The sequence below is a fragment of the Excalfactoria chinensis genome, chromosome 9, assembly GCF_039878825.1.
Source record: "Excalfactoria chinensis isolate bCotChi1 chromosome 9, bCotChi1.hap2, whole genome shotgun sequence".
NCBI lineage: Eukaryota > Metazoa > Chordata > Aves > Galliformes > Phasianidae > Excalfactoria > Excalfactoria chinensis.
The window spans coordinates 4,821,058-4,843,151 of NC_092833.1; the positions used below are offsets into that span (position 1 = coordinate 4,821,058).

General features: G+C 42.7%; 1 protein-coding gene and 1 long non-coding RNA gene across 3 annotated transcripts; both read right to left on the bottom strand.

Annotated features, from left to right (window-relative positions):
• Window positions 1-2,956: 2,956 nt before the first annotated feature.
• Window positions 2,957-8,703, bottom strand: SCG2 (secretogranin II). 2 transcript variants are annotated; one of them, XM_072344490.1, is made up of 2 exons: window positions 8,546-8,703; window positions 2,957-5,271 (listed from the first exon to the last, which is right to left on the bottom strand). In XM_072344490.1, exon 2 carries the CDS (start codon window positions 5,264-5,266, stop codon window positions 3,374-3,376), a length of 1,893 nt encoding a protein of 630 aa, XP_072200591.1. In that variant the 5' UTR covers window positions 5,267-5,271; window positions 8,546-8,703; the 3' UTR covers window positions 2,957-3,373. The 2 variants fall into 2 exon arrangements, with proteins under 2 accessions (XP_072200591.1, XP_072200592.1); XM_072344491.1 differs by having other exon boundaries at window positions 2,957-5,267; window positions 8,546-8,648.
• A 377-nt stretch (window positions 8,704-9,080) lies between these two features.
• LOC140256179 (uncharacterized) lies at window positions 9,081-11,949 on the bottom strand. Its single transcript, XR_011904653.1, has 3 exons — window positions 11,782-11,949; window positions 10,581-11,021; window positions 9,081-9,684 (listed from the first exon to the last, which is right to left on the bottom strand). It is a non-coding gene; the product is annotated as an uncharacterized lncRNA (long non-coding RNA).
• Window positions 11,950-22,094: the final 10,145 nt, after the last annotated feature.

Consider the following 22,094-nt stretch of genomic DNA (forward strand, 5'->3'; position numbering starts at 1 on the left):
TTCCTTTTTATGAGGACAAACCACCACCAACAAAGCCCCTGATGGCTTGCACACCCTGCACTAGGTTCTTACAAACTGATGCAGTTACTTGTGCTGAAGCTTCTCTTTTCTAAGTTTTGTTATTTCCACAGCTGAAATGTGAGTGAAAATCTTGCCCTTCCTCATCTCCTCATGCTGGCCCAGTTGGCTGTGTGGGAGGCCAGAAGGAGTGTTGCTTCTGACCGGGTCCCCTAGACATCAAGCAGCTCATACAGCTGCCATCAGCACTTAGAATAATGTGAACAAGAGGTAAATCGTAGAGACACAGCAGTGTATAGAAAATCTCTCATTGTTCCCTTTGCATGAGGGGCTACAGGGCTCCTGCATGCAATGAGGAAGGCAGAATATGTCAAGACAGGTGTTGACATCTTTTCTGCTTTGAGGTTTGGCTTTATTTGCTTTTGCACAGTCCCTGAAATAATCTGTTCCCTTATGAACAGATTTGTACAAGGTGCTCTGGTTCCTTAGACCCTCAGCTTGTTCTTGTACCCTATTTTTTCCCTGCACTTGCCTTGGATAGGTAGCTACGAGGTAGCATTTGTGCCAGATCACTGCTTGGGGCTTTGGGGAGCCTGGGGGAGGGAGTGCTAAGGTCTGTGGTAGGAAGGAAAGGAGACTGATGGACTTAAGCATGTCCAGTAGCATTTTCAACTGTGTTTCCTCTGTGTGGTATCTCAGTTGTGTCCCTGCACACCTTATAGCTGGAGGTATGGCATTGTTGGGGTGTTTGAGGAGCACTGATTGAGCCTAACAAGTCTTTCAAAACCAAGGTGATTGTTTAACGGTAGGCATAACAGTAGCTTATTGTTAATAAGTGGTGTAAAATGTTGTAGTTCTGATGCAAATTCATACATAGACTTAATAACAGAAGGGAAAAAAACAACAACAACAACAACAACAACAAAAAACCGACAGCTTTAAACCATGAGCCCTACAGTCTTCTTCCTTTGTTTTTTGCAGCATCAGGATCTCTGAGTCAGGTCCCTCAGGAGACCCTGGGCTCTGGGGTCCATTGGTAGCATTACGAGAGCTGCAGTGCTGCAGGCATTGGCACCAGGGAAAGTAATGAGCCCACACACAGCAAAGCACCAAGACCCAAGGGGTGTCATAGAGGCCATCTAGACTCTATCTTGGCATACAGCAGAAACAAAGGTGGTTTCTGCAGAGCAATTTTCATTATCATCTCTTCAGTGCTGCTGGGCCACCATGGCCATTGCCTGTCACACTCCTCCCAGCTGCCATAGCAACCTCACATGATGGTCCTCGGGGCTCGCTTCCATGGAGAATGTGGTGAGGATGTTCCTTACTAAATCCACCCTTGTATGAATGACACTACTGAAATAAGCAAAGGGAAGGAGAAAAAGGTGGGTGGGTGTGAAGGAAAAGAAGGAAAAAAAGGAAAGGAAAGAACAAATGTCATTATTGTTGCTGTATCTTCTCAGCCTATTCCTGTTAAGTGTTTTGTATTTATTTAGCCTGGTATCCTGCTGGTGCTCAGCACCTGTGTCATGCAGGCACATTTGCATGCCTGTTGGCCCTCTATGTAGGCCTCCCTGTGCAGGCTCCTGCTGCTTGGCTGCCAGCTGCAGGACCCTGACCCAGCTCAGCCTGTGTTCCCACCATAGGCTAACCCAGCCCTTCACAGGGCAGTACTTCTATCAAGAGGGATGTCAGCATTAGGAATCAAAGTGATAAAAATGGTGTGTGTGTGTATATATATATGTGTGTGTATATATAAGTATATATATGTATTTTTAGAGCATGATGTTGTTTTAAAAGAAATACAGTGATTTCACATCACCAGCAAGCAAGTACTACTCAAAAAGCAACAGGTTTGTCTTTCTTAGAGTCTAGAAGTAAAACTCTGGTAATTTTTCTTCAGTTCTCTGCTTAATGTTTTGACTCATCCATGTAATGGAGAAATGAAGACTTTTAATGCCGACCAAAGCAAGAGCTCTGGATGAACTGTCATCTGCAATTGCTCCAGGTAATTGTGACACTGGAAATGAACTCTTATTTCTGCAGCCTTTGTACTTTGCTTCATTAGACATTACCTCGCCAAAAATCATCCCCACCCCACTTAGCAGAGATGAGATGCTGAAGAATACCGCAGGGAGAGCTACTTTTAAACTATAATCCTGGAAATGCTTATGCCTGAGCTGTCCTAGTGAAAAACATGTATGACTCATGGAGTTACACAAGCACATTTAGTTCTGGAAACTAGCTGTAGCTTTTCCAGAACATCCCCTACAATTCTTGGCAGGAGCTTGAGGGATCTTTTGCATGTCCAGGATGTCAAGTGAAGTAGTGAATGATAAAGATCTGTATGCTTATGTGCATATTTAACTATTGTGTAACAACAACTATTTTTATTAGACAAGAAAGGGACATTGCCATCAGTGTTAGTTCTCGGCTTGCCTTGCCTTGGGGCTCGTTTCTTTCTGCACTGTAGCCATTGTGAAAGGTGGCAAGGAATTCATTTGTAGAAATTTCCTTCTGCTCAGATAAGAAGGTTCAATTTGGTATTATTTAGATCTTTGCTATACAGTTTGTCTTAGCTAGAACGATTGCTTACCTTCCCCCCGCTGCCAAGAGATACAGAGTCATTAGTTACTTGGGTCTCAGTTTTCAAACAGTGCAATGCAATTACTGCTCCAGTACACTTTTGACTTCAGCAAGGTCTTCAGGTACCCAATACCTGGAAGATAATGCCAATCAGTGGTATTACAACCCAGAAGAGAAGAATTATGCCACCAAATTAATTAGTGGTAAAATAACAGACCTGGGAAAAACTCCATAGAAATAAAAATATGTTTCAGTTTCTAATTACTGTGACTTTATCAGCTCCCAGAAAGAAACACAGTCTATTGTCCAGAAATAATTTATTCATTAACAATAAAACACTGAATAGAAAAAGCCTTGTAAATAAAACTATATATATAATGCTTTATTTTTTTTATTCGATACTCCACAAAAAACACTACAGACAGTAACAAAATAATCCAATTAATCTTAAAAATTTCAAATGATAATCATCACTCTTCGGTTTATCATGTTTTATTAACAATGCAAAGGTCATTTGTTTATATGTTATAGTTTTACTTGATTTCATTAAATTGTTTCTTAAAACACTTGAAGCAATTTGTTATTTGCCCCATAATTTATAACATACATAAGTATATCAATAAACAAGATAACAGCTCTGAGAAAGATATGCAGACTGTTCAATGGTAAGTAGTCTACCAGAAGTTGTGGAGTGGGAGAGCAGGAATAAATCACAACTGAATTAGGATAGAAGTCAACACGTGGGAGAGAAATCATATTTGGAGAACAATTACATATTTTCCATCGCCCGTTTAGTAATGTGATCTCTTTCAAGCTCTGATTTCTCCTGTTTTAGATACTCTAGCACCTTTGCCAGCATATCCTCATCCAGATACTGCCTGTTTTGTGTGTCATCAGTGTCCCCAGCCATGGAGAGCCTTTTGCTGAGCGAAGCCAGCCTTGCGGCCTCCTGTGGTCCCAGCTGGCTCAGGTGCTCTCTGATGGCCTGCTCCAGCTGCTCGTCTTCCTGCAAGTCGCTTTCAGAAGCTGGAACAGGAACTCGTTTCATCTGGTTTGTATTGATAACTTCGGGATATTTTGCCAGCATCTTTGCCAAGTAATCAGCCAGCTCTTCGTCCTTCTCATCCAGTTTCTCATACTCCATTTGTCGCCTTTCCAAGTCGTTAATCCATGCGGTTTTGGGAACTGGGCGTCCTTTCAGTCTTCTGGGAATGTAAGGCAGTCTTGGCAAATCATTGTCTTGATTAAGACGATTTAGTAAGTAGGAGGGATTCTGATTGCCTAAATTGCCAGTTCCCAGAAGGCTGACAATGTCTTCAATATTGAGGTCTTCAGGTAGATTTTCTGGAATCGCATTAAGAGGCTGCTTCATGTACCCATTTTTAGAGTTTGCGTTATTTTTAAATATGTCACTCTGTCCTAGATTAGTTTCAGTGATCTCATCGAGGTCTTCTGGGAATTCTGCTTCCTGCTCAGCTTCCAACCTTTCACTCTGAAGCTGTTTTTTCTCCCCAGCTTTCAACATATCTATTAAATCCTCTGGAGGAATTTGTAAACTCCTTGACATTTCTATTAACTGAGCTATAGACTGAGGGTTAAGTTGCTTGTCCAAAATTGTGGCTGCTCTTTTCTCCTCAAGCTCTCCTCCAGTCCTTAGTTTCCTGTTTCCAGCACTACCCATCAGCCTCTTCAGGTAATAATTCATTAGCTTTGAAACATCCTCTGACATTTGATCTTTATTCTCTCTTCTCATTTCATCCTCAAGGAAGCTGAGTTTCCCTGACCTCTTCATTTCATCATCAACTTCCTCTTCATGTTTGTCAATCTCCTCTTTGCTATCTTTTATCTCTTCCTGGGTTTGGCTTTCCACTTTTTCTTCTACGGGATTCCAGTCTTCTCCTCCAACCACATCTTCGTAGGCAATGTTATTTACTTTATAGACATCATCTTCATCATCTGCATACAATTTCTGGTCTTCATCCAGCCTCTCCTTCTTGTGATTACTAGGTCCTGCCATCTTCCCCAACTCCTGAAACACCGATTCCAGTGTAGCAAGACTTTGGGGTGTGTATTGCTCCTCCACTATTTCATTAGTGCGCTTGAAAGGACTGTCTCTTGAACTGTCTTCATAGTGGCCAAGAGGCATTTTGAGATATTTTTGCCACCTCTCAGGCCACTTGTAAGCCTCATAATCGTCAGTTACTCCAGCTGGAAAGCTGTTATCCGAGCTCAAACCATAAAGTTTATTTTCCTTTGTGCCAGCTTTTGACTCCTTCTCAGCTTGTCGCAAGGCTTCCAACATAACCTTAACCCACTGAGACTCATCCTCAGTCAAAGAATCCCTTCCATTTTCCGGTGGATGAATCTGATCTTTGTTTTCTTTCTGTTGCAGGAGGTATGGGACACTTTGAAAGGAGTTGTAATCAGGGATGCTTTCTCCCTTGTTAGCTTGCTTGCGAAGATCTTCTATGTATTCCAAAGCTTTGATCATATCAGGATTTGGGAGCCTCTGTAAGTTTTTCATTACATAGTCTGGGTCCTTTTGAAGCAGCTGATACTGCTGAAATGAAGCTGCATCAGCCCAACAGATTAGGACAAAGAAAAAGGTGACAGCACAGGCTGCTCCAAGCTGGATGGTTTTAGTTTCTGCCATGTTTAGCATACTTCCTTGAAATGAAGAAGAAGAAAAAAAGAAAAAAAGGATGGTTAATATACGGAGACAAACTTAGCAAACTGAGAAGCAAAATAGAGACTGCTATTTTAAACTGAAACGCATTATGAAGAATATCAGTATAGATTGGAGGACGTGTATTTTGATGGAAATCTGAGATTTTCTGACTCTTTCCTAAAATTCCTCAGTTAAGTGTAAACTACTGAGTTGCAGTGATAGAAATGTGTGTGCGTTTTTCTTTGCAAACACCAGTTTTTGCAATGGCTGAGCTGAAATATAAGATCAAAATCCTATACAGCTCAATGAATGCTCACAGAAGATTCTAGATATCGTTTTGATCATTAAAATGAAAGCTTTAAACAGTAAAGCCAGTATGTCCACATTAAAATACAGCTCAATATATTAATATTAAGACTGAATATAGTAATATTTTGTGATTGTTCCACTGGGCATCTCATTTTCTGAATGAGTAATACCTCTTAATGGTGCTATACTGCCATAAAATTAATGTAATGAAGTGGAGAACATGGCATATAAAATGACTTGCAGGTTTATTTCTCTCATTACTCTCAGTGTTATTACTTCCTTTTGTGCTATTTCAAGGGAAAAAAATATTATTTGCATTGCAATTGTATTTTAGTTAAGAGGCTCTCTGAGCAATGCATGAAAAGTAATCCCCTATATGAAGGAGAAGCTATAATTTACCCTACAAGTACAATATAATGTTACTGAAATTTTCCAAAACAGTTTTGGAAATTGACTCAAGTAAGCAGGTTCTGAGTGCTGATTTTGTTCATTCATTCATTAATTTGTTGAAATAGGTCCCAGGACAAACAGAAGCTTGCCACTGGCATAAACATAGAATATAGCAGTAGAAACCCACATCTAATCAGCATGTCCAGTTGATGTCAGCCAATAATAAACTGTTTAAAAGAACATAATTAGAGAAAATATGCATCAGGCTAGATTAACAAAATTACGTCATTGCTGCATATGAGGATAGAGCTGCACAAGCCCAGTCCTGCAGTGAGGTGAGCACACTCTGCACTGTGAAGTGAAAAATTGCAGTCACTTATTTCGTAGGAGATGCTCAGGAGCTCATACATTAGAGCCGTGAGACAAATGAGACTCTTTCCTGATGCAGTTACATTAATGAACTAAGTACAATAATGAGCAATAAACGGTAAACATAGAAACCACTTTGCTTAATGGACCTGTTTGGGCTTCTTTGTTTTTTGGCTTGGTGAAGCCATTCTGTCAAGAACTTGGTGATTCATGTCAGACTGATAGAGAGCTATGTATACCATTGTTTATCCACTGCTGTAAGTAGAAAGGGAATATGAATATGCTCATTTCAGCTCACTTGCACATTTTCCCCCTGCTTTTGTGCTTAACATAATGTGTCTTAACTGAATAATTAACATCAGTTCAGAGCCACTTTTTACCTCATTATGCCCAAGCAAGCTAACAGCCAGAAGAGCAAGCCATTTCCCCAAACATCTATGAATATTCAAGTCTGTGTACATTTGAGAACTGATTTCATAAAGCATTAATTCAGAACAGCTGAGTGGAAAGATGTACCCTCTAGGTATGTGTTTGCCCTGAATGAAAGACAACACATATTGTGTCATAGACAAGGCACTATTTTCTATATATAAACAAATATATCTTGGGGTAAGAGGGAGAGAGCAGAAATAGAAAAATAACAAAATGTTATCTACGTATTGTCTACTGTAACAAATAAATAAAAATTATTATTGTTGTTACTTTTCTGTAAGTGTGAGAAGGATAAAAACAGGAGAAACTCTGTACTTTTTGAGGAATGGAAGAAGGTAGAGTTGTTCTGTAATTATCTGCCAGGCACATCCCATTAAGAGAGCCCAGGAGAACAACCTATTTTACTGCACACAGTTACGTATTGCTCCATCTATTGTAAGAGTCAGCAACACCCAATTAAATCTCAAGCCAGTGAAGTTTTGTTTACCACTCCAGGAGGATGTTGTTCAGAGGAATATTTCCTTCACAGAAATAATGACACATAGGTACCACTCTATATGTATAGAGTACGTTTGTCTCTAGATCAGTCTTCAGTTCTAAGTTATTGGTAGATTATATTCATAAGCCTTTGTCAAATGGAGTTAGAAATTATTATTTTAAAACATTTAAGTTCAGGTCACAAAATGTCATTAAATATACTGCTCTCTTTAGGGGTAAGAGAGACCTTCCTACTCTGTCAGGTCTGAGTATCTTTAGAATACAGAGTAAAGCATTCTTATCTCTCTCAAAAGAAAATATGCTAAAATGCTGTTTGGTCTACAGATGCATAATTGTCAAGCTTGGGTGGATGGGGAGTGTATTATTTTTTCTCAGTTAGAACCCAAGAAACAGTAAAATCAATCTCTGTCCAACAAATATACAAGTCTCTCATTACAAAATGAGAGGACTGACTTCACAATTTAACACACACAAAGGCAATGCAGACTGACATAAGTTCCTTGGAAAACAGATAAGACAATAAATCTTTTCTGGGATGTTTCCATGGTAGCAGCAATTTTCTCTCTCTCTCTCTCTCTCTGATGCAGATGTAATGTTTCCAGTGGAAATTTGCTATGAAAACTCAAAACCTTTCCTAAGGATGAGTCCTTAAGACTATGAGAGGGAATCCAGCTGCAGTTTTCCATAAAGAAAATAAGGAAATACAGCCAGCACTTTTCTTCCCATTTTCTTTGGCAATAAATAGCACAATTGCAATAAAGTTGCTTTTTTAAAGCAACCCTTTATCCTGTGCGAGACTCAAAGCAAGAACAAGATTACAAAACAAAAGGTGAGGAGGAAGGGAATAAAAACAAACAAACTACAAACAGTTCTGAGCAAGGATAATGACTGTATGCACATGGAGAGCTAATCAGATTGTCTCTGCATCCAAGGTAACCATGCATCCTGTATTTTGACATGGTCAAAGTGCCATGCTGATGAGCCAGTGCAACTCAACGCAATCACTGAGACGTTACACTTCATCGCTTCAGTCTTCAAAACACAGAATAAAGATTTATAGGTCTATGGTATATGCGTACATACAGTTAGTTAGTTATCACTGCAGACACCAGCTACAACCCCATCAACTTTCTGCTCTCGCTCATCTTTAACTTAACCTTTTTCTTCCTTATTCCTTTTCGATTCCTACCTAAGCTCCGCTTAGCCCTGTCGATGCCAGGAGCGGGGCACCCGGCTCCCCAGCCCCGCCAGCCCCTGCCCGCCCGCAGCCCCTACCTGCCAGCACCGCGCCGCCGCCGCCGCCTTCAGCACCCGGACAGCGCCCGCTTATACCGCCCTCGGCGCGCCTGACGTCACCGCGCTCCGCTCCTCGCCCCGCCTGAGTGGCAGAGCGCCGCCCATCCGCACCACGGGGAGGGAACGGGGGTGGGAACGGGCTGTCCCGGGGCGGGGTGGGACTGCGGGGGGGATGAAAACAAGGGCGAAAAGGGATAAAAAAAGGGGGGGGGGGGGGGGAAAGGAAAAGAAGGGTAAGAAATGTGAGAGAAAAAGGAAAAGAAAGGAAGGATGAAAATGTGGGAAAAGAAAAAGATGAGAAATAAGAAAAGAGGAGAAGAGGCAATAAGAAAACAAAAAAAAGTGAAAAATTAAAGAAATATGGGGGGAGGGAAGGAAAGTGTGAGTGTGAGGGTGGGTGTGAGGCACGCTGCAAGGAAGGGTGCATGCCAGGCAGCCCAGGGCGATGTTTGGCACACAGCTCGATGGCTTTTAAAAATCCCCACCGAGGTAGCTGTAGCACGGTTACCTGACAGCACAGGGACAGGATGTGGGACAGTGGGTGCAGGTGGGCCCAGCAGTGGCCCTACAGGGGCTCAGCTCTGGCCACAGGGTGCTCTTAGCACTGCCTGTGCAAAGGGCAACACTTGCACGCATGGATCGGTACGGTGAGCAAATACCTCAGTCATAAATCAGGAGGTATGGCATGGAACATATTTCTTCAGCTGCTGGGGCTGGGCTTAGGCTCAATCCTTTCTGTTCCAGAAAGCATTTTTACCTTGGCTTTTAATGGGACTCCTTTTCCCCCAAAATAAATCTTCTCTGACAACACTGACCTTTTTGCAGCACAAAATGGAAAAAACAACAACAACAACAAAAACAGCCTAGGACGAATGTACCTTCTAAACCAGTAAATGTTACAAAATTAAATTGACAGAAGAACAGCAAGGTAGAATTCATAGCAGCTGTGTGCACGGCCAACAGGACTGCCCCGGCTGCGTGTGCTGTGGCAGAACTGGAGGTCAGGCAGCCTCTCCTCAACTCACATGGAGCTACCAAGAAAGTACAGGACCATCTTCTGTCTGTGCAAAGCCCTCGGCACCTGCAGGTGGACACGGCTGGTGCTGGCATTTCTCGGTCTGCTGAGAAAACAGTCATGGTGAAGAGAAGAAAAACACAAGTGAGAAGAAAAACACAAGTAAGAAGAAAATGTTCAGTTCAAAACTATCAAGAATTCTGTTGTACCTCTGCACGTGCTTCCAGTGGACTCTTTTTTCATGCATTCCACTACCAAAAGCCTGACATTTATCTAGCAAATTCTTTAGCATGAAATCATCGTGCTGCCCCCTTCCATCCATCCATCTGCCCTGACCTCCTGCGCCGGCATGCATTTCAGACCACACTGATTAATTGGCACATCAGCACAATTCCTTCCTCTGTTCCTTAACCACTCACTTGAGATTTGCAGTGTGTGAAGGCAGGCAGATGTTTGGCTTAGCTCTGCTCTGCACGGCTCTTTTGGTTTCAGTGGATAGAATTTACAAAATTACTTAGCCCTTACAGAAGGGCTGTCAGTTTGACTCCATGTAAAAACCTGAACTTCACCTGGATGTTGTGCTGATGATTGGATTCACGTAGACCTAAAAGGAGGGCCTTAATGAAGGTACCTTCTTTGCTGCTTTTCTTTTTCTTCTTCCTATTGAGTGCATTGCATCCTTTTCCTTGGAATGAGTCATGAAACACAAAATTTGATCTGTGTTGTCATTAGAAGTTCCATGGCATTTTAAGGAAGAGTAAGATCACATTACAGCATCTCTGAAATTTACGTAATTACATTACAACCAGCTCAGTATCAGCCTCTAAACCATAGGAGCTTGGCAACCTTTTTTCTGAATTCATTCTGACCATATTGCATTCTCCTGTGCAGCCTGGGAACAGAGCGGTAACAAATGTGGCATTGCTCTGAGTGGCTTGCCCTGTCACATGCTCTACCTTATACAGCTGCACATCATGAGATGCTAGAAGTTAATCGTACCTGAATTCTACACGTTCACGATTGCAAGAACCAAGGCATTGATGCAGGAGGGACCTTCACTGCAGGGCTTTGCCATACGCATCTTGATGTCCGTCACAACTACAGCCAATGCAGAAAGAGAAGCCAGGCGGCCTGGAGGAGCTGTCAGGAATGCTCCTGGCTGGTGACAAGGTGTGTCAAGGGCTCAGTGTCCTCACACTCAGTCCCAGCACAAGGGTGGTGATGAGGACCGCACACTGCTGCTCCTGTTCAGGGACCCTGAGCCCTGCCTCTGCCCAGCCTGTGTGAAGGGAAGCAGCAATGGCGATGGCTACAGCCATGCAGGAATAATGTCGTGTGCCTGTTGTGCCTCTGTTCTCTAAGCCCAGACCAGCTTGCACCACTCGCTTCAGCTTCAGCTCTCTTCTCTCCTTATTGGTGCCACCAGACGATCAGTAACTCCTTAAAAATAAAGCAGGGTTGTGTCAATATTGATTTTTCCCCCTTTCCTCTGTTTCCAGTAGCAACTAAAAATAATTTACAACTCATTTGCGTGGCATTTCTTACAAAAGAAGGGCTGTCGTCATATTTAGAATTCATCTTTCATCTGACTTGAATATCTGCACGTATTCTGACTGTAATGAGAAGGGGGAGGTTTTCTTCCGTCAGAAAAAAAAATAGTTCATCCATCATCGCAGATACAGATTCTTTTAAAGGATTTTAATTTAAAAATACTTGCCCTCCTCTCAGGTCCAACATTAGACTTGTTATTTTGTGCTTATTTTTCACGCTTGGAAAATCAAGCATATTTGTACACAAGTACTTTATGCCTCTCTAAATTGCTAAGTGGTCTGAATTTCATAAGCAAAGCTGGAAGAGGAAGGAAGAAATAATGGTGTAAGGAAGGTGAGGGCTCTGAAGTGACCCCACCCCATGGGCAATGGGGTTGCTGAGTGCCTGGCGGGTGGTCGGAATACCGGGAGCTGGGCTTGGCCATTGCTTCTGATGGGAGAGGAGGCAAGAAGCCGTACCAGAGGGAGAGTGGAACACAGCAAGTGAAACAACAGGGAAAGAACCTACTGCTGTACTTGTTCCAGTGCAGCCTCCACTTTGATTACCATGAACGAGAATAGCAACCCACCAACAGATTGAGGCGTGTGTGTCTTCTCCCATAGCCGCCACAGTATTTTTATCTGCAGGCCTCCCCCACATACATACTCACGCGTTTCCTCCCGTGGAGTTTCAAGGATCTTCACCAGCCTGTGTCATCTGCTTACCAACATTAGCTGTAAAAATACCAGCAGAGCAGGCAGGGTGTTACGTTCAGCAGCCGGTGAAGATCAGGAGTCTGCTGGGAGCCGGCTGGATCGAGCTGTCGTGGTGTCAGCTCTGCGTGCGTCAGCCGGCAGGATTTAAAGTCAAAACACACATAGTGAGGGAGGAAGACAATGAGAAAGTCTGAGTCATACTCTGGTGAGGGTGAAGAGAACAGATTAATAGACAGCAAACATGAATGAAGCCAAACGGCTCGTTTTAGTCACACGGCTCCTTCTTAAACCCAAAATAGGATTTATTTTTAGTCACTGAGGATGAAAAATAGGCTTTCTTTGCACTTTGCCAAAGAGCACTGAGAGAAGAGTTTTAATTAGCATTGCCCAGGCTCTGCTTTCCTTGGCACCTGGAAGCAGGTGCAGCGGGGTGCTCAGGGCACAGCACTGCCCCAGCCATGTATCACCTATGGGCTTTACCATGCAAGATCACTTACCCAGCACCTCCAGATGCTTCAGAGCTGCTGCAAGGAGCTAAGCCTGACGTAAGAGGATGGGAGCACAAAGCAGGCAGGGCCCACATATTATAAGTGGGAGAAGGAAGAAAAGGCAGCACTGCTCCCACTCACAGCATCCAGGCTTCTAAGCTGGTGCCCCAGGAGCCAAGGCCACAGCATCACACAGTCAGGGCTCCCCAGGGTCAGAGCACAGCCAGCTCACGGGGTGCTGCTGCTGATGAGGGACACGATATGTCCTGTGACTGGTGGCCAGAATGGCCTTTTGTTGGCCATGGAAACTGGCATGAGGGAACACACATTGGGAATATGCGGGAGTGAACTAAGTTACTGCTCACCTGTTTTTGTGTCTTTTCATTTTAAATAAATGGGTAGAAGCAATTTCACAGCTGTGCACAGGGATCAGTTACATTAGTTAATCCTTTGTTAAATCATCTCAGCAATTCTGCTCTATAGAATCTTCACAATCTTGGGGCTAAGCCAGTTCCATCTTAATTACATCAAAGCCTCATTAATATTTGTGTTAATCACTCACAAACATGGAAAAGTTCTGTGATTTGGGGTCTCCTTGTCTCTGGCAGAACACCTCTGCTTTGTTACCTGTTCACTTGTCCGACAGTGCAGGATAGAAACAAGTAATACAATTGCCACCCATTAACCCTCCTTTTTCTTACTCATCTTTTGAGACTCCATCCATCCTCAAAGCATGAAGTCACACACCTGCACACCTAATGGAGGCAAACATCCTTCCCTCCCCGAGCCATTAGGGCAACGGATGCTTTGGCAACAGAGGAAGCAAGAATCTATTTGCTAAAGCTATGGGAGCAATAAACCACACTCTGCTTCCTTGTCATAAAAGGTTATCACCATTTTCTCTTGCACTGTCTTTGCTAGCATCATTAGTTTCCGTGGTGCCATTACAGCAGTTTCTGCAGCCATAGAACTGTCCTTCTTTGCCTAGCATGTGCCTATATAAGTTCTAGCTCTACTGCTGGAAGAGCAGTATATATAGTATATATAGAGCTGGGTCAAAACCAAATATAGCATTTGGTCATGAATGTGATAAAAATAGAAAGGGAAAAAAATAAAAAAAAAAAAGACTGCAAAGCACAGCACAAAACCAATGGTACAGAATTTGTCTCTGAGGAAAACTTTTACCCAGGAGAGGGCAGATAGTTTGATCCCAAACCACCAAATTATCTCACATGGATAAGGTAGGAACGCTTCATGACACGTCCAATTATCTGTATATTAACTTAAAGGTTAATTCGAAACAAACTTGAGTGCTCACAGCAAAGAGAGAACACACTGTCTCACTTGCTCACAAGCTAGTACCATCAGCATTAAAGCTGAGGGCTTACATTTTGGGGCTGGGCCATACTGACTTTGCATTTCAGAATATACAGCCGGGGAGAGCCGGACAGCATCACAGCAGGTGTGTCCTCGCAGTCAGAATGTCAGCACAGCAAATTTGTCACCTTAAAGACATTCCCTGGTCCATGAGAGTCTAATGCTGTTGCCAGGTGTGCAGGAAGCACATTCTGAGCAGCAAAGAGGAGCATACAACTCACAAAAGTGCACATGGGCAAGCTGCTTCTCCCAATGTGAAATGGGACCCCAGGGGTGAGTACAGCTGAAAACCTGCACCCCCTAATGCCTCAGAAGTGCCTATCTTTAGTAATAATGATCAGGAAAATACAGCATTCATCCCCAATGGTAAACCAGAAGTACTTTTTCCAGGACTCCTTCCCCCTGCCCCCCAATTAAATACTGTGAATATTTGGTAAGCACTTTTTGCTATCATTTGGTCCTGAAACTCTCTCTTGAGCTAGGGATCAGTAAGTGCTAGGCAGGCTGCTCTTCCCCAGCAGAAATCAAAACACAAGCATTGCCATCAGTTCTCCAAGCGGGCTGAGAGCTAAATGACAGCTCGTTACACTTCTGCAAGCTGGGAAGAATATTTGCCTTGGACCTCTGTGCTGTTTTAGATAGCAGTCTTGCATTTCTCTCAGCTATCAGAGACTTGACTGGCAAGTAAAATCCATATAATTAGGAGAAAATGCTGCAATTTTCCCCTAGGGAAATCCTGTCTGTGTGCCACACATGGCTGCCAAATGCCCTCCCAGTCCCAGGCTGCTGCCTTGCTCTTCTGCCAAGCCCCATGTCACTGCCTGCTCCTAGGCTGGGAGACCTGCACTGGACTCAGAGGGCTTCATGCTGGGCAAATGACCCATCCTTACCTTTCTGTGCTTGTCAGGGGCATGGAGAATCCCAAGAAGGGCAAAGCATGGAGCAGGTTTTCCTTGTAAGGCCTTGAAGAATGGCAGTGGGTCTGCAAAGCTTCCCCAGCATTAATGCCTACTGTAATTCAGGGAGAAAAAGGCTACAACAACAAATAAATTCAGGAAGAGACAAATGCCCAATGAGAAAGCAGCCCATCCACCATTTCATCTGAGTACAGACAGCTTATGGCTACAGGCCTATCTGGGCACTCCCAGATCAAGACCAAAATAAGACTCTGTGATCAAAGGCAATTTTTCTTGCCTCATAATGGAGGAATAGCATTTTAAAATGGAATATATAGAAGGGAAGAGGGACAGCACAGTCTCTGTATTAGCAGAAATTAGCACAGCTTCTTCTATAAAATATTAAACCTAAGCAATTTTTCTAATTGAAGTGTACTCAGAACAAACCATTTGTGTCCAGGTGACAGAAGGCTTGTCATGAAAACAGCTGCTTTGATACTGGGATAGCAATGCAGATTTGAAAGGATTCAGAAGTGAAATAAACAGACAACCTCAAATCTGCACAATCTCATCCCAAATCTGCAGCAGCCTTACTCTGGAAATTTTCTCCTGGATACCCTTAAAAATCAAGCATAAACTCTATAGATGATGTATACTCGTGTTTGGCCAGTCAGAATCTGCCAACAAGGCTCTGGCTGCAAGAAATGCACTTCTCCAGCAGGATTTATTGGCTTCCATTTGAAAGAGCCCTGGCTGAGAGTCTTTCACTCTGAAAAAGCCTTCACATTCACACAGGGCATTTGAACTGAGTAGGGAAAACTGGCTTTTCCTGCCACAGGCATCAGTGAGCATAAGAACTCAGGTAATACTATTTTGCCTTTGCCTGATGGTAAGTGACATTGAATTACATGATGCCAGTAGCTTCCCCCCAGTGCTATTCTTATTCCACATCCTACAGCTTCAAGACCAGGCAGGTTTCTCTGGTGCAGAGACACACCATGCAGGGACAGAGCCAGAGCTGCTCGTGGGAGCCAGGTCCTCTCCTTTTGTACACATACTGCTGTAATTTTTCTATCTCTTCTAATTCACCATGCTAGGAAATTGCCTAGTGTGTCCCTTCCTAAAAGCAGCCCAGTTTTCAGTGATGATCTCTTGAGGGGGAAGGTCTGTGTCAGCATGCTGTCTCTCCTATCAGCACCATATTTTGGAGCAGTCTTGCAAACCTATGCTGCAGCCAACACCCAGAGCTATCCCAACAGCAGCAGATCTGTACGCACATAGAAGTCCAGAGCCAGGAGCAGCTCACAAACATGAGATGCATCCCCCAGGGACTTAGCAGCCACCTTCCAGAAATGGACAAGCATCCTGTCATCTGTATCTACCACACTTGGCATGATGCTGGATCCCATAAAAGTGGCCTGGTTTGCCCAAAATAAATTATATGTGATTCAAGGCAAAAACAATTTGTTACAGCTATTTAAAATCAGGTCACAAAGCACTGCAATGAATTACTGTCAGGGTTACCTGGAGCGTGGTTTGCGTGTGCTCCTGCGCAGATCTGTAGTCAACGGGGAGCCTTTTGGCTGCCTGTGGTTTTCCACTAGTGCATCTCAAAGTTGAATCAAGAGGCCAGATACCATCTGGCACTGGAGATCTTGCCTGATGAACTAAATGGATTATTGACCATGCAGGGAGGCTTTTGTCATCTGGTGCACAGAAGAAATATGAAGGAAGAACAGCAACCCGAGGAGACATGGTAGACACTGGGAAGAGAAAGAAAGGGCTCAGTTCTCCTGGATGCAGCTGTAGTGCACCAGCCAGTGCAGCTGAGAAGACGTATGCTCCTCTGGAGACTACATCTAGCATATCTGAACTGCAAAAAACCAGATGGTCCAGGGGCTGAGGCAGGAATCTGAAGTCTCACTTTCAGGATCTGTGCCAAAGGGGTGGGACCAAGGGGTACTTTAGGCTGATGAACAGTGATATTAAGTGTATGAAATGAGGCTTACAATATAAGAGAAATCTTAGGAAAAGTAAGTTGATGTGAGAAACGTAACAGAGCAGATCCCAGCACAATTAACCTATAAGGAACCAGAAACACAAAACCTGCTCCTAGGATTAAATCCATACACAACTGCAGCTTTCCCTGATTTTTATCCACGAAGCAAAGAGCCAAATTATAGCCATTTATTTGCATTTTAAAAGTGCTTAAATAGGAGAACTGGCAGTATGTGCTTCAGATGCACAAAGATCAAACTCATTTGGTCTTAATAAAAATCAAAAACATGCTTATGTGTTTTGAGAAGTCAGGGTTTAGTGAACAACAGCCTTTAGCTAATTATGAATGAATAATGAATATCCTTAATTCTAGTTTTATGTTGTTACTTTTGACAGCCACGGTTCAGAGACTGCGCTGACAGTCAGCAGCATCAAGGCAGCGTCAACTTGGAAATGACAAAGAACTGCAGAGGCTTTTCTGTGCCAGTGGAACCAGACAAAACAAAACCAAACCTCACTCTTAAAACTATTAAAACAGTTCAATCACTGCTCTTGCCAAAACTGACACTTTAAGAGAAAGAATCTCAAAAAACAAACACCAACAGATAATATCTTTCAGGCACTCGATTCATAAAACAAACATGCAGATTTGATTGCCACATGGATCACTGAAGGCAACATCTCTGCTGGTACCTACAATTCACTGATAAATGTGGTATCTTCCCATGGTAATATTGCTTGTTATCTGAAGACTACTGTGACCTACAGAGTAGCTTTTGATTTCACACTTTGCATTGTGCTGATGTAAGTCTTAAATTCATGAAGCGATATGAATTTTAATAACGCTGAGCAAGTCTCACTTGACATATCAGCTGCACTAGCCTAAAAAAGATGGATCATCAGATAACAGTGTTTACTTGCACCTACAGAAAAATATGCATACCTCAAAGGGATTCTTTTATTAGGTGCTTGGGGTGGTTTTTTATTTTTACACAGAAAAGTATTAATTTTTTTAAAGTTGTTTAATCCTTTGATAATGATGATGGGATGGCGCAATGTCTCAGTGAGCTCTCAAGGAATTTCAAGAATGGCAAACCATTTCTCTCCAAAACTTATTAATAAGTATTGGATGAGTGTAGAACTGTCTTGCGTTCCCACACAAACCTTTCTGCCTTAGAGACTATACACAGCTCTTAAAAACCCGAGACGGTCATGACATAAGACAAATCCTAACTATAAAATAGCATCCTAGAAAGAACCAGAAGTTCTTGTTTCGCTTCCTTATAATATGCATATCCACTTCATTCTATAAATGTAGATGTGAACGTAATTAAGAACAAGAATAGATCACGCATGGATGCGGGGTAGTGGTAGTAAAATCCACATTTCACAGACCACCTTAATGGTGACGTTTCCTAACACCTAATTTCTCTGCAATCTTAATTCTCCTTTATCATGTTTTTGTAGTTTTCTCTACAATGAAACACTGCTTAGAACCAGAAGAATCTGCTGTGAATTATTTATATGCCAGTATTGCTGTTTGCACAAGGATTAAGCCATTACAATAGTCTGAGGGAACACACATCATCTTTTGTGTCATTTCCTCTGGTCTGACTTAATTCAGATTAATGAACTTATGTACTTAGGTGTATACCTAAGTAAGAATCCGTCCCACTTTTTCTTTCATGCTGATTGATGGCACATAACAGCTTCCTGCTACAACATGGCATAAGTCTTTCTTACAAACTATCCTGAAATAGGTAGGGCACTCTGTAACACCACCTCCTCATTTCCATGGAAACCACAATGGATACAAAGAGCACAATAACACTGTTTGATAGAGTAAGTTCTCATCTGCTTTTTCTTTCAACATAGTCACCAGCATTAGTTCAGCATTTTCACCAGTCATTAACAAGAGCCTGCATCTCGTGCTCATCCAAGTTTGTACCAGTGGAGGCGACCTTCTGTCACCACTGCTGAACCATACCACTCACTGCCTCAGTGACACCCCTTTGCTTCATATACACGTCCATGTCAGATGCCATTTTGTCAAACTGCCCCTCTGCTGCCATCTGTCACATGGCAACAAAATGTAATGGAATACTGGCAGAAAGTAGTGGCCTCTACTGCCATACCACCAACATCTGCCTCTGATGTCATGGGCTGACATATTAAAATAGGAGGCATTGCTTTCTGAGTAGCCCTTGTATTTTAAGATTTGCTCACAGCCCAAGAAAAGTAAAAAATAAATAAGAAAAAAAGAGAACAATTTTCATCAGAATCAAAGATGCTGCAATTTACATGATTGGTTAACATTTGTGATGTCATAGAAATTTTCCATTTTTCCCTATTGTAAAACTAGATCAAAGGTCCACACCACAAATGAAGAGAAGAAAAGGCAGCTAACTTGTAAGACTGGAGAATGGAACAGAAATTTCTAAAAGTTAAGTGCTCACTTTTGTACTGACGTATTGGCAGCAGAGCATTAGTCAGACAGCCAGAGAGTTCACATTTAATATAAGGATATTTGCATGCACTGCCTGACTACATTTTGATCTGAAGCTAAGTAAGGCAGGATCATTCTCTAATAATTCTCTAAGCGAGTCAGGCTGATGCGTTCTCCAAAGAATCATGCCTTACAGAAAAATAATCATGAAATATTAATCATTTCCTATTCAGAGCTACAACTGCCACAAATGAATTCCCCTCTCGCACACCCCTCTCTGAAGCAGCACCCTCAAAACAACTTTGGTCACTCCTCCGACGCAGCAGCACCACAGACAGTGCAGCACCAACAGCCCGGTTCGGTACCAGTGGGTCCCAAACCTGCAGGCAGGGCATGCTGCCAAGAAGCACGCACAGTGCTCTGTCTGCAGGCAAACCAATGACTGCCCACAGACTAAGCAACACTCCCATTCCTTGCAAGTGATAAACAAACAGCAACAAGAACACAGTGCAGAAGCAGAAAGCATGAGAAACATGTTTTCATTAGGGTTTGTGTGGAGAACATGCCTGTGGCCCTACTAAAAGACCATCTTCTGTGCTCCACGTGAATCTGGAAGCTATTCATTCAGGAATCAGACTCAGTGCTCTGTGTCTTGCAAAGCCTGTCACTCAGCTGAAATGGCAAATAATGAGAAATAATTCCCCTGAATTGCTTACAGGCCATCCAGAACATGAAACCCATTTGTATAAAAACATCATTGTCATTTCACACACGCAGATCTCTGGCAGTCAGAACCTCACAGTATATCATCCAGGGACAGAAGGAAAGAAACTAAATCAGTTGTTCACTACAAATAACCCACCCCATTGTATCTGACATTGCACTGCCTCATTTCTGGGTATGATCTGTGCTCCAGGCTGTGAGCTATAGCCAGGATCCTGGGACATAAAGCCCTCTGCAACATTGTAAGATACACACTTTGCTATCGCATGCTTCTGCAAATGGATCACAAAAATGAAAATGCTCACATGGATCTGTAGGTCAAAAAGTACTTCAAAACTAGTAGCAATATTCATCAGACTCTAGGTGGTCCAGATCACAATAAGAGTTCTGAATAGCTATAACTGGGAGACTTTTCGTTTCAATGACCCCCTTTTGTCTACTGTCAGATTCAGTCATGTGTTCCTCGGGACTCTGATCTTTCTCAATAACAATTATATATTTAATTTGCTGATAGAATCCCCTTCTCATTATTTAGCACTTGTTACATATGTGCTTCCTTGGAATTATGTTCTAGGAAATACTATAACATCATCCCACAGTATTTTCTACCTCTTGATACAATAAAAATTAGTTCTTAGACAGAATCAGAACTATCAGCTATTGCCCCCACTACCACCACCAGGAATTTCTCAGAACCAGGTAGATAAGCCTTGTTCATGGAGCCAGTTTTGGTATCCATAATATGTTACCTAATTCTCTGAGTAGTGGTTGCAAAACACCATCTCCAGCCTCTGCACTGCAATGCCATCTAAGCTTATAGGGACTTTGAAATACCTAGGTGAAGAAACAGTGTATGCTCTTTGATGTATTAAGACAAAAACCTGGGTTGTTCTCAATCAACGCTTCTAGCTAAGGACCTCATGTGGAGACTCTGAAACTAAGAAATGCAAAGGCCAACAGTCTTGAACATCTATGACTACCCAACTACCCCTTCACTGTAATCTCTATGCCAGCAGAAAGAAACTGAGTTGCCAAAGAGTTGCCTTTCTTTGGTCTCTGCTAGCACTTAACAGCCTGCAAGAAGACCCTAGGCAGAAAGTATCTTCTCCTCTATTACACAGAATACAGCAACATGTTTCCCCAGTCACTGAAAATAAAAAAGGTTGATGGAGATTTACAGACACAGCAACCATTTGCTATTTCTTAAGTGAAATGAAGATGGGACTGCAGGATCTGCTCTGCTTTGTGCTGCTGGGAGAGCACAGAAGCAGTCTGTCAAGTCACCATGCTGGCTGCAACCCACACAGGCACCCAGAGGTATCTGAAACTGGGTGGAAAAGACAGCACACCACCACTAGTGCATATTCATCCAAAGTCATGGGTTTTCTCTTTCTAGAATTTCTTGCCTCTTTATTGGGATGGGGCACATTCCTAGAAACAGCCGTGCTTCCAGCACGAGGCATAACTTACATGCAAGTTCAAATAGCAAATCTGAGAGCAAGGCTGCGAGGCGTGTTAGCAGGGCAACCACAAACATGTCTTCCTCGGTCTGCTGTGGATTTCTGTGAGGGACTTCTTCAGATCAGTAGGTCTCCCAGTGCCTGGTTTCCTTCTCTGCAGAAGACTGAAGTTTCTACTCCCATCACGGGGTTAAGTGTTTAAAACCGGAAGGCTTCTTTACTATACAAAAATAATAGCATAACGTTTTCATTAGGTTCTGAGCAGGTAGGAAGAAAAACATCTTAAAGAGTGGAAAACTGCACAAAATAAAGCACAACATTTGAGAAATGCACCAGAACAGCCCCCTGTGCTGTGCCTGAGGACAGTTAAGCTTTCTATGATCTTGTACTGAATTTACTTGCAAAAACTGCTGTGTTCTGCAGCATCGTGGCAGTAAGGTTCATTCTAGCTCTGAAGCACGATGAATTCAAAATGCAGCTGTTTACAGTTTAATTAAATAATCTCAAGTCACGGGCTTCACATTTAAAAGCTACCGCCATTAAGCTAAAACAGTGAGAACAAAAAGGCCAGGTACAGCTGAATCAGAACAGTGAATCTTTTTCTCCCTATGTGCCAAACAGTGAAAGGCACCAACACTGAAACAAATATTAAGAAATCTGTCACCAGCTGTCATCTGACTGAAGGAGCGAGCTCCCAAGAGCTCACTGTTGGCAGAACTGAAAGCAACAGCTTCACCTGGACTCACATATCCATCCCTCCTGGTGAACACTTGGGCGTGCAGACCTTCCACATCAGATATGGTCGACAGACTACTTTCTGCTGCAATTAGAGAACGTGAAAATGAGTTCCATCACTCCTTACTGCCTGTCTCACATTGT